General features: G+C 38.5%; 1 protein-coding gene across 1 annotated transcript in view; it reads left to right on the top strand.

Moving 5' to 3' along the window:
* LOC103192550 (thymus-specific serine protease-like) overlaps positions 1-13,477 on the top strand; it is a 52,399-nt gene that overhangs the window by 9,570 nt on the left and 29,352 nt on the right. The window contains exons 4-6 of the mRNA XM_007935548.1: positions 2,044-2,276; positions 3,955-4,090; positions 9,940-10,042. Coding sequence (XP_007933739.1) covers positions 2,044-2,276; positions 3,955-4,090; positions 9,940-10,042 — 472 coding nt within the window. The remainder of the gene's footprint in view (positions 1-2,043; positions 2,277-3,954; positions 4,091-9,939; positions 10,043-13,477) is intronic.

Raw genomic sequence — 13,477 nt, 5'->3', positions numbered from 1 at the left:
ATATACACACACACACACACACATACATATACTTATGTGTAGGAATATCCTCCATTGAATCTATCTATATGTCCCTGGGTAAATTCCCATTCACCTTCCCTGTGAATGTGAATAGTGCCAGTGAACTGATACCTTTATTATGAGTCAACTTGTGTATTGAGGTGACATTCTAGTAATTCCGTCAGTTTTGCATTTCTTCATTAGAAACTTTGATTTCTGTCTCTGTGTTAATGTTGTTATGATGTTGTTATGTGTCGTCAGGTCAGACCTGACTCATAGTGACCTCTCCTTGGGTTTCCAAGGTGGTATCACTACAGAAGTAGATTGTCCAACCTTCCTTCTGAGGAGTGGCTGGTGGGTATGAACCGACAGCCTTCTGGTTAACAGTCAAGTGTCTTATGCATTACCCTACCAGAGCTCCTGATAGCCTATAAATAGTGTTCAGTCTGTGCTTTCTTTATTAATGCCTCTAAGGAAGAAAATTGATATTGAAAATCAAATAACTTGTATTTTAGGAAATAACTGCAGCAAATCATGTGATTGTTATCCAAATTAATTTTCTAAGGTGCATCCCAGAAAAAGAATGTTGGAAAAAACTTGCAATAGAATTTGGACTTTGAGTAATATGGGGTAAAGTCTAAGAATATGAGAATTTGCTTTGGGCTCTGCTATTAAAAAGGGAGGTATTTTATTATTGGGTATTTCAGTAAATCTAAACTAAAGTTTTCCAGTTACATCTCATTGATTTGAACTTAGTCATTCTACATGTGGTTGGAAGGGTGACCAGATATGTAACATTTATTATGAGTAGCTATTTGCCCAGCTAAAATACAAGGCTTTAATTACCTGAAGGTGAAAGGAAGAATGCATAGTAGAAGATAATTAGCGGGTTCTGCTGTAGCAGAATTAGTAGAATTACTAAACCAACAGAGTTGTTTTACCTCTCAAAGCCCTTATTATATGAGAACAAATTTCTGCCAGAAAGCTTCTACCACTCAATACTTCCACAAGTGGAGCTGAAGAGAGCCTGCCTTGTCATATCCATGCCAGCAATGAATGCTAAAACAAATGTTGCCCATTTGATAGGAGAGGAAAAAAACACTCATATTTGTGTTACATTGATGATGGAAAAAACTAAATGCATTCATGTATTTGCTGACCATTTGCATTTTTGTGTGTGAATATTCTATGCATTTATTCCACATTTAAATACCTAATCAATTAGTTATATCATCTCACAGGGAGAGGGACACTTTTTATTCTTTTAATAATAAAGATGAAAAATATCCTAGGTTTCTAGGAAATTTTATGGTGAAAGAAATCCTATTGAAAATTAAATAATATATTTTATTAGCTTTCCTATTACTGAGAAACAGATTCAAATAAGGCTTTCTCTAGATATAGTGGCAAACCAACAGGGGTGAAAATAGCATCAAGGCAATTAATTTCTTAATGCCCTGGAAATAATTAAATCACATTACCCCTTTCAAAAATGGGCTCCTCTCTGAATCAAGGTAATAATTTGATAATTGTGTTTCTGTTCCCTGTGTGGAAAAAAGACACCCTGTTGATAGTGACCAGTATTTGACGTTCCTTTGCAATGGTGACAAGATGAAATGACATAATTAAGATGGCACAAGGGCTAGCAATTATTGCTAGTTCATGCATTTATGTGTCACTGTCACTCTGACTAAGGAGCTCTGGTGGCCCAGTGCCTAAGGCATTTGACTGCTAACCAGAAGGTTGGCATTTCAAACCCACCAGCCTTGTCACTGAAGGAAGACGTGGCAATCTACTTCCATAAAGATTTATCGCCTCAGAAAACTAATGGAGGTCACTTCTAGTTGGAATTGACTTGATGGCAGTGGTTTGTTAGGTGTGGGTCATTCTGATTATGCTAATTAAAATTTCAATTTGGAACATGGTAAAAAAACTCAACATATTTTCAAAATATACATTGTTATTTCATAGTCAAGCTGATGTTGAGCTGCGTATTTTCTGCTGTCATTGTTGTCACAGCTTGTGTGTATGTGTTCATTATAGAGATCTGAGTACTGCCAGTCTCCGCTTCCTCAGCAGCAAACAAGCCGTGGCTGACATTGTCCACTTCCGAACTGAAATAGCAAAGAAATTGGGGCTCACCAAAAATAAGTGGGTTGCATTTGGCAGGTATTATGGTGGCTCTCTTGCAGTGTGGTCGAGATTAACACAACCCTCCCTGTTTGCTGCAGCAGTGGGCAGCACTGCGATCATCAAGGCAAAAGTTAATTTTAATGGTGAGTCAATCTATATGGGTGAGTCCTTGGGTAGAACAAATTGTTACTGTTTTCATCTGATAACCAAAAGGATGTAGGTTCAGTAAAAAAAAAAAAAAAAAAATCATTGCGAATGCTATAGAGTGCACCTCAACTTTGACACACATATGTGAGATCAACTTGAGTTGGAACTGAGTGTATATATATAAAAATATATATATAAAGCCAAGAAAACCGACCCCCTTCCATTGAGTCGATTCTGACTCATAGTGACCCCCTTTGGGTTTCCAAGGCAGTAAATCTAGAAGTGTCAGCAAGTATGTACAAGTCAGTCAACAAGCATTGGCCAATAAGTCTGGGTCACCCAACGTGACTTCAATCTATTTCCCCCCCTACCCCCATATGATAAGGTACTATGACCGATTCCTATGCTACCCATAGTGGGTAGTTGTGATCCATCTTTGCACATATGATTAGGCAACCAAATGGAGGAGATCTATATTTGTGCCAATTGCAAAGACGATCCAACAGCATGTAGAATTTTTTTGAACAACATTGTTAATATCACATGCAAGCAAAATTTTGCTGAAGAAAATTCAAAAAGAGTTGCAGCAGTATAACGACTTGGAAGGGCCAGCAATTCAAGCCAGATTCAAAAGAGGACGTAATATGAGGAATATCACCGCTAATGTCAGATGGATCTTGGCTGAAAGCCAAGAGTACCAGAAAGATGTGTTTATTGTGGATCATAATAAATTACGGATAATGTTGCAAAGAATGGGAATTCCAGAACACTTAATTCTGCTCATGTGGAACCTGGACATAGACCAAGAGACAGTTGTTTGAACAGAACAAGGGGATACTGCATGGTTTAAAATCAAGAAAAGTTTCTGTCAGGGTTACATCCTTTTTTCATATTTATTCAATGTGTATAGTGAGCAAATAATTTGAGAGGCTGGGATATATGAAGAAAAATGTGGCGTCATGATTGGAGGAAGTCTCATTAACAACCTATGATGTGCAGATGGCACACCATTGCTTGCTGAAAGCAAAGATGACTTGAAGACCCTCAGCAATATGAACTGATACAGGAGCTCCTGTGGCTCAAACAAAATGATTGTGAAGATGGCACAGCACCTGGCAGTGTTTTGTTCCACTGTACATGGCATCACTATAAATTGGAAACAATTCTAGGCCCTCTGACAACATCATATGATTTCTGAATGTGCAGCGATGATTTAAGTCTTAACTCTAAATTTGATAGTGAAAGAATTCATGATTTAAATATTTCCAAAGATGCAAAGGAAAAGCTCTTATATTTGAATGATAAATATCTACTATTTGAAGTTACTTTTCAATTTTCCTGCCTACTAGCTGACTTAATGATAAACCATTTATAATTAAGTGTGTTAGGCTTTATCCAGGTAGAGATATTCCCTTGATTGACAGTTTGAGTCTCTGAATGCATGCCTATTCCTATTAAAAGGAGTAAAGTGTAAAATTTTGACTCAATTCTGTTTTTCTTGAAAAAAAAAAAAAAAAGATATACATTCTGGTTAATAACCTGTAATATTTGAAGTTTTAATCAGTTAGGAAATATTCAGTCATCATTTTGTTCAATTTTCTGTACACTTTATAGAATCTTATCTGATCCACTAAATGTACTGATTTTCTTTTCTTTTTTTAAAAATATTTTTAGAATACTTTGAAGTGGTTTACAAAAATCTGGTCACTCACAACATGGAGTGTGCAAGAGCAGTTTCAGAGGCTTTACAATTCATTGTGACATTGTTGCAACATCCAGAATTCTTTAGTACTCTTCAAAATCAATTCAAGTAAGTGGATTGGTTTGTGTGTAAAGGTTTTTGCCTAAATACACAGTCTGATATTGAATTAAATGTATACTATAAACACCATTTCCTTACATTATGGCTACTTACTTGGTAAGAAAGGGGGTTTTTGAAAGTACAATTCCATTTGGATAGTGTTTATGTTAGCAATTTCTAGATCATGTAAGAGAGGTGAATGAGATCTGAATGTGGTTGTTCTTACTAGACCTGAATAGATGCTCTAAAATCTGCTGGGAATGCAGATCAGAAGGCAGGACAGAATTGATGCCAATTTGAAGTCCTTGGACAGTGAAGGGGTACCCTAAAACCCTTCCCCTGTGGAAGAGGGACAACCAAAAACACAGGGTATCATGCCTTGTAATTTCCATGAATCAAAGAATGGTGTGGAATTCAACAGGGTTTGAACAAAAGCATAGTGACATATTGGAGCATTTCAGAAAGTGAGTAAAAGTATTGTTATGTGTAGACTTTTTCCCCATGTTGAAAAATGAATTTTTGTTTAAGCCGGACTAGAGATTTCAATGGTAGTGGTGCAAGTTCTTTTTTCAGTTATGTAAACTTGGAAAGAAAAGTTAGGACCCAACAATTATATTAAAATATTTTCGTAGACTCAAAAAATAGCTGGAGTGCAAGAATGGTAGTCTCAGTGTACCCCACAAGACCCAAAGACATGTGGTGTTTTCAAGCATACAGATTCCTGGATTTCTCCTTGTTGTTGCTGTTGGGGGCCAATGAATCAATGGCAACATGTAATGACCCTACGTAGAACAATAATATATTGGAGGGTCTTGTGTCATCCTCATAATCAGTCATATGTTTGAGTCCATTGTCACAGACATTGTGTCAATCCATCTCTTTGAAGGCATTCCCTTTTATCACTGACATTAACTTAACCAAGTATGATGTCCTCTTTTACACATGCCCCCTGAAGACGTGTCCTAAATAAGTGGACTAAGTTTCCTAATCCCCACTTCTAAGGAGGATTCTTGGCTGTGTATCTTTCCCTAGACCTACTGATTCAGGAACTACAAGGGAACAGTATTGAGTCTCTGTATTCCTCCTCTGGTTAAATCCAAAACGTATTCAATATTTTATATTGAGTATACTCTTAGTGGGAGTTGATATAAAGCTTGAAATTTTCAGTACAGGCTACCCCGACCCTGTATCTCATTTCTACTTCTTCATGTATTCACATGTTGCTTCCCATTCAGGAAACACCTCTCCTTTCAATCTACAAAAACCTATCCATCTGTTAAAACCCTAATCAAGCCCTATTTACTGATTAAAGTTATCAACCCAAACCAAACCGACTGCCAGAAGTCACAGCGACCCCATTGGGCTTCCAAGGCTGTAAATTTTTATGGAAGCAGTTTGCCTCATCTTTTTTCCTGTGGAGGAGCTGGTGGGATTGAACCAGTAATCTTCTGGTTATCAACCAAATGCCATAGCTGATGACTATGTGCCCAGCACTATGCTAATAAACCATCCTCACCATAACCATGTGAGGGAGCTAGTGTTCTCATCTCGTTATAAACCAAAGACACAGAGAATTGACGTGGTTGTTGTAGTTAGCTGCCATTAGTAGGTTCCTAAATCCTGGCAACCCCCTGCACAATGGAATGCAAAACTGTTGTTGAGCCAGACCCCTGAACATTTGCTGGTTGTACTCTTAAGATCCATAAGTTGATTTTTGAAAAGTAGATCACCAGATCTTTCTACCGATCTGTCGTAATCTAGTAGCCCAGTTGAAACCTGAGAGGTATCATAGCAACAAGTGAGCCTACACTGACCGCACAGGAGGTTCATCTGCCAGGAAATGAAAGTGGATCTCGTGCATGGAAGGCTAGAAGTCTACCACTAAATGAATGATGCCTCTTGAGAAGTGAGGTAAACAAACAAACAAACAAACAAAAAAAAAAAAACAAACACGCTGCTGTTGAGTCGGACCCAACTCATAGCGACCCCTCCTTGGGTTTCCGAGGCGGTATCACTATGGAAGTAGATTGCTCAACCTTCCTTCTGAGGAGTGGTTGGTGGGTTTGAACTGCCAGCCTTCTGGTTAGCAGTCAAATGCCTTAGGCACTACACCACCAGAGCGTGAAGCTAGCCAAAGTATCATTCTGCAAGGAAGTGATCTATGTGGGGTTTGGACACACTCTCTCACCAAGGACCTGTGTTAGGCTCTACAAGGACCACCTGCCTAGCACTCGTGCCTTGTCCAACTCTAAACATCTCCCTCTTCTCTCATTCTGCTGGACCTTGCTGTTTAAAGCCCCCTGTGAGCAAACTTATTTACAGGCTTTGCTATTCTTTCCAGTCAGATCAGAAACTTAGCAGAAACCAAAGATAGTGACTATTTTCTATAGGCCACAAATAGGATCAACCACTATTGGTTAATTAATTTGACATGAAGAAAACACGTTCATTATGAAAATGGGCAAGATCATTTGTGTGTCTAAGTATAGGGTCACTCAATGGAACCTGTGAAAAACAGCAAGGGCAGTGAACCAGATAAATAGACCCAACTCTGGATTCCTTAAACGATTATAGAACTTTGGTTTGGTCTTCAGAGGTATAAAGTGGAGTTAGTTCTACAGGTTGAGTACTCACTTTATTCGCCTGACTTACAGCCTTGCCAGTAAGTGAATTTCATTTAAATTATTTTAAAAGTATGGGTAACATGATATTTATAACCCAGGGAGTGATTTTTCATTATTTTCAAAACTCATGCAAAGGACAAATTTTATCATCCTTAAGGGTCATCCAAAGAATAAGCCAATATCACTAAAATCAATTTTTCAAAAGCCCTTTATTAGTATCCTTCATGTCAGGGTGGTCAGTATGTTTGGGCAGAGAGGATCTTCTCCCATGGACACTTCTGTGAAGAACATTAGGCCAGGAGAAATGTACCTGTTGTTAAACTTTGTCATAAAGAAGCTGCACTTCCACTTACAACTCTCAGCTCACTTGCAATGGACTATAAATAACAATCCTTCAGTCGACTCTGTGCTCTATGAGTACAAGGACTTCACCTGTCTTAGAGACCCATCTCTCTCCAGCAAATACCATGCACATTGCCAGGACTGTGGGTTGAAATCAACAGAAATACATCTCACCGCATCATATGTGAAAGAAAGGAATTAGTGACCCATGTAACTAACATCCAGAGATAGAGACATGTGGTTTCATCATAGTTGAGCCCCTGGACTTAAGTTATATTCTTAGGGTGATTTCTCAATTTGTTGCTTTTACTTTTAGACATGTTCAGCTCAGGTGGTAGCCAAGATGGTACTCATTGCTCCAGACTCATCTGATCTCGGCTATGTCTAGTCTTAAAAAGAGATTGTTTCGTTAAATGTCCAAACCACTGTTTTCCTTTTTCAGCTTTGGTCATGGGCTCACTCATGAGTTCACTACCTTGACAGCTTAGGGTTGTGGTGTCCTCACTGGCTTAGTCAGAGTCAGGAGACCTTCCAGAAACAAAGACTAGAGATTAGCTCCTCTTGATCTACAAGGTTTGAGAGTACAATGATTGTGATATGCAAGGAGAGGAGAGAGTTTATCTTACTAGAACACAGGCAATAGATGCTGGGCAGCAAGAAATATCTGACAACAATCACAATATTAATAGGTACCATTTATTGACTGCTTTACATAGATTCAATACTTCAAGATGTCCACTACAATGCTCATACAATTAATATTGGAGGAATTAATAAAGAAAAACAATGTTGATGCTTGGGCCATTGAACAAATGCATTAGAATAACATATTGGTAATATTATGATTATTACTGTTATCATTATCATTATTTTAAAAGTTGACTGCTAGGAACTTTGTCATCTAGATCGTCATTCAGCTATAAGGTTTTTAAGGAATTTTTCCACTCATTTATTATTAGGAAATAGGGAAGGCCTACTTCCCTGTAGTTGTTTCTCGTCCCTTACATAACTAAAAAACTAAGTATATGGCTTTCCTTGCCCTGAAATTTCCATCTCATTTCTGGATTTGTTTTCCTGAGTTTATCACAATTGCCTGCTAACTCCTTGTGGTCTCTTGGTAAACTCTCCAAGTTTCTTCCTGTAATTTTACTTCACATTTTGGGTGTGTGCATAGTCAAGTCAGCTTATTCCCACTCCTGTATTTATTCAAAAAGAGCAGCTTTCCACAACCTCTGTCTACCCCACCACATGGAGTATTGCCGAAGGATCATTCAACTTTTCTGTCTAATGTCACATCCAAAGATATTTTGCTATTTTACTAAAGCTACTCTTTATTGTGACTTTCATTTTGTCATTAATTTGTCCTATTTTCTTTCCAATTCCCTCATAATTTTCTTAAGTATTCTAAATTCCACACTAAGACATTGTTGTTTTTCCACTAAATTTTAGCCTTATTCAAGGAAATCAAGTTATTGAAAAATTCTTTAACCATGTTCCTCAATTCCTGAAACTACATAAACTTTTTTTTTTTTTTTTTTAGGATTTGGGTGAAGATTTACAGAGTAAATTCACTTTTCATACAGCAGTTCACATATACTTTGTCTCATGTCATTCACCAAAATTTACAATGCAGCAGCTCCCCTCCCACTTCCTCCCCATAGTTACCTCCTCCCAGTGTCCACCCCTTCATACTCTTCTGCACCCTGAGCTATCTCCCTGTGCATAAGCAGCCCTTCCTTCTCCCATGATTGTTCTCTCCAGGGCGTGTGTCTACTTGAGGTAAATGTTTAACTCACATGCCTGTACTTTGTTTGGCTGGAAACCACAGTTGTGGGTTCAATTCCAGACCTGAAAGGCAGCTAGGGGCCATAGTCTCAGTGGTTACACCAGGCTCTATTGGACCAGCAAACCTGGTCCCCACCTTCCTTTTTTTTTTTTGCCTCCAAATGATTTTGAGTTTTGTACCACATTGTTCTCCCTCTTTATGCAGGATCTCCTACATCCCTTCCAAGTGGATGGCAGTGGTAGCTGGGCACCATCTAGTTCTTCTGGTCTCATAGTTGTATAGGTTGCAGATGGGATGGTGTACCAGTCGCTAGGACTGATTGTTTCCATTAATTTTGGTTTTCTTCTTTCTTCTTGACGAGGAGAGACCCGTTGTTGCATCTAGATGGCAGCTTCCTAGCTTTTAGGGTCCCAGTCGCTACTCGCCAAAGTAGTAGGTGGAACAATGTTTTGTATAGTATGTTATGCCAATTGAACTTGATGTCCCCTGCGACTATGGTCCCAAGCCCGCAGGATCAACTACTCGGTCCCTCTGGGTAGCTGGCTGTGACCAAGCAATGACCATAACCTTGCCCCTTGTCAGCTCTACTATACACCTGGGAATTCTGATCATTCACATGAACTTATAGGCCCATTGTCTGCCAACCCTATATATGATCTTGGATACATTCTCCATTTAGACATACCTAATTGCTTAGCTTGTTCACCCATCTATCCGTCCCTATACCCGAAACTACATAAACTTTTATGAGAGTTTGCTTAGATGCATTTTCCAATGAATAAGATGATTTTTCTTATCAGAGTTCAAGTTTATAACCCACGAATGTTTCAGAGCTATGGTCTCCTAAATATAAAATTTACTGAGAATTTTTTGTGGTCCAAGTTTTGATTTAATGAAAGAATTTTAATAGCAGTAGTGTTACACCTATGCTGGATTGAATTATTCACAGGTATATTTTGAAAACTTTAGAGACTGTAAGTTATTTTTCCTTTCACAGTTTAAACATTCTGAAGAAATCTAGTGTCCATTCATTTTTTAATAAGTTGAATTTTGCAGTTCAAGTGAAATGGAACTTCACTTATATTTTCCTGTTTTCTTTCTCACAGGTTATGCAATCCTCTTGCAAGTAATTCAAATATGGAAAAAGTCTATTTCATGCAGAATTTGATGCGTTTTGTGAGCCGTATTGGGAGTAGGACCTCTACTAGGGTAAGAAAATGGAGAAGGAAAAGAGTGAAATATTAAGAAAGAAAGAAAACTTCAAGTTTTCTTGACACCTATTTGTCTAGGTGTCATAAATTACATTTAGAGAAAGATACAAATGATGTGGGTGTTTCTGGAAAAAGGAAATAATACATACATGCCTCTGGTATAAGTATTAAGCAAAATAATGAAGCATGCCAGCTACCAAATTACCTGCATATCCAAAACTTCCCCTCCTTCTTCTTGTTTTCTAACTATACATAAAAGCTCTTTCAAAATAGTAGAATAATGGATTCATTATAGACAAGATACAGCTATACCATCACAGTCTTTTATTTCAAAAATTTAGAAATCTGTACCATCACATGAGTACTCCAAATGTCACCTATTTCATTGTAACAATTCTACACAAATAGAAAGAAAATAATTTAATAATCTCTTGTTTGAAGTGAAGAGTAAAGCATGGTTCATTTTAATGATTTGAAAAAATCAGATCTGGAAATTTTAAAGAAAATTTGAATAAAGAGATGATAACATTTTTTAATCTCTTTTGATTCAGTGAGTGATGGAACAAAACAGGTCTTGAAAAAGAAAACCTGTGAACTTTCTTCCTCCCTTGCTTTCATTCTTCCAATCTGAGCAACTAGTTAGAACCAGGAACTGTGATATGTGCTGGGGAAAGAGTGGTAAAGACAAGTGTGGCTATGCCCTCCTTCACTGCCATCCCTCCCCTATTCTCATTCAGATCCTTGATTGGCCTCCTGACCCATCATCCAGACTCCACTCCTTCCTGTGCATGTTGTTGTTATGTGCCGTGGAGTAGGCCCCGACTCATAGTGACCCCTCCTTGGGTTTCTGAGGCAGTATCACTACGGAAGTAGACCACCCCCATCTTTCTTCTGAGGAGTGGCTGGTGGGTTTGAACCGCAAGACTTCTGTCTAGCAGTCAAGTGCCTTAGGCACTACACCACCAGAGCTCCTTCCTGCGCATAGTTCTAGATTAATCTTTCTAATGCACAGATCTGATCGCATTGTTTCCCTTGCTGAAAAACCCTTTTTAAAAGTCTTCTTCTTCTCTACAGTGAGCTACTAAAATGTACTTTCAGCCTGACATTATAGAATGTCCCATTCTTCCAATGTCCATAACTTATATTCTAGCCGAATTCTACAACTTGCTGTCCTGATACTCACCTGACAATCTCCCTTCATGTTACTCCAGTGTGTAAGTGCATTTCAAATGCTACCTCCCCATGAAATATCTCATGATTGTTCCAAGCAAATGCCACCTATCTTTTCTTTAACTACTTCCCCCTTCATTCAGTATTTTATTTCTATTCTTATTGTAAATATTTTTTTCTACCTCATTTGGTGTCATATGGGTACATTCCTGCTACACTATCATATCCTCCTGTAGAACACTGACTCTTTCTGGTTCCCATTGAGTTTTCTTTATTCTCTGGAGAAGGAAGACTGCTTTGGGTCAAGACAGATCTCCATGTTTCCCCCCAGCACCCCACCCCAGGTTCTGGCTCTTACAATCTCTGTGAATCCTAACAGGGTACCACAAGACATAGATATTACTAATGACAAGGTCCTTGAGGCTAAGGCATCTATTCTTTGGGCATTCTAGTAGTCAACTAATTTTACCACTACAAAGCACCACAAGCAGGGAAGCGTTTTAAAACAACAGAAACTGAGTATCTCACAGTTCTGTGGGCTAGAAGTCCTCAATCAAGGTGTCACTAGGTCCATATTTTCTCTGAAGGTTCTAGAGGAGATACGTTCTTATATCTCTTATCTTCTGGTAGCAGTAAGGATTTTTGGCTTGCATCTGCATTGGAACGCTATCATTGCATGGCCCCTTTCCCTCTGTCTCTTTGGGTCTCATCTCCACATCGATAGGACAGCACTCATCTTGGATTATGACTCCCCCTTTCTGATATGACATCCTATAAATTAAGTGATAACATCTCAGAGCTCATTTCTAATCAATGTCACATTCAGAAGATTCAGGGTTTAGTACTGTACCACAAGTGTTTTTTTTGGGGGGGGGAGGGAAGGGGAGGAGGGCACAATTCAATGCATAACAGAAATTTAACTAATTATATATGTGATGTGACTCCAGTAAACCAACCCATCCCCATTGAGTTTCCAAATCTTTATGAAAATCTTCACAGAAATAAATTGTGTCACCTTCCTCCTATTGAGCGGTTGGTGGGTTTGAACTGCCGAGCTTCTGATTAGCAACCAAATGCCTTACCCACTACATCACAAGAACTCATGTGTAGTGACTAGCAGAGGAAATATTTAATAAATTAAACATTAATGTCTTGGCAGAAAACCATCTTTCCAAGAAAGGGAGACTAAATATTGTAAATATAGGTGATTCAGTGAATTAGTGGTTCCTGGATTAGTGATTACTTCAGAAACCTAAGACCAGGGTTGGATTCAGAATCTTCTGAAAGCTGGAGTCATTCTGAGAAAGGATATGCCCCTAACTCTTAGCAACATGTCCTGGGAGTAAGAAGGTCAGGCTGAGAACAGAAACACCCAAAGACTTCTGATCTCAAACACCATTTCTTTCTTTCTTTTTCTTTTTCTTTTTTTAACTTTTTTATGGTGATTTGGGTGGAATTTTAAAGCATAGATTCATTTTGCATTTAACAGTTCCTACACATTTTGTTTTACGACACTGATTACATTTCCCACAGGGTAACAACTCTCCTCCACCTTTCTCCCTGGGATTGCTCCTCCTGTGACCTTGATTATGCATTCCTGCTTCCCTACCCTTCTCCCTGTGAAAATGCTGCCCTTTTCATCCTCCATGGTTGATAGTTCTAGGAAGAGTATTTCCCTTGTGTAGTTGTTAGGCTTCTAGTCCTGTCAATTGTTTGGCTATGAGTTAAGTAAAGGAAGTGAGGTCAATCCCAGCTCTGAAGAGTGACTAGATGTCATAGTGTCAGGGGTTTCACCAGTTGCTATCTGACCAGGAAGGAGTCAATGCCGCACTAAAGCTATTGGCCAATAACAAGGCTCCAGGAATTGATAGAATACCCTTTGAGATGTTTCAGTAAACAGATGATATGCTGGAGGTACTCCCTCCTCTATGCCAAGTAAATTGGAAGACAGTTACTTGGCCAAAAGACAGGAAGAGATCCATATTTGTACCCATTCCAAAGAAAGGTGAGCCAACAGAATCTGGAAATTATCAAACAATATCATTAATAACATACACAAGTAAAATTTTGCTAAAGATAATTCAAAACTGGTTGCAGCAGTATATGGGCAGGGAACCACAGAAAGGCAAGTTGGATTCAGAAGAGGACATGGAATGAAAGATATCATTGCTGATGTCAGATGGATCTTGGTTGAAAGCAAAGAATATAGGAAAGATGTTCACTTGTGTTTTATTGACTATGCAAAAGCATTCAACTCTGTGGT

The sequence above is a fragment of the Orycteropus afer genome, unplaced genomic scaffold, assembly GCF_000298275.1.
Source record: "Orycteropus afer afer isolate SDZICR_OR568_19922 unplaced genomic scaffold, OryAfe1.0 scaffold00002, whole genome shotgun sequence".
Taxonomy (NCBI): domain Eukaryota; kingdom Metazoa; phylum Chordata; class Mammalia; order Tubulidentata; family Orycteropodidae; genus Orycteropus; species Orycteropus afer.
The sequence above is the reverse complement of the archived record's forward strand: the minus strand, read 5'-3'. Positions and strand labels throughout refer to the sequence as shown.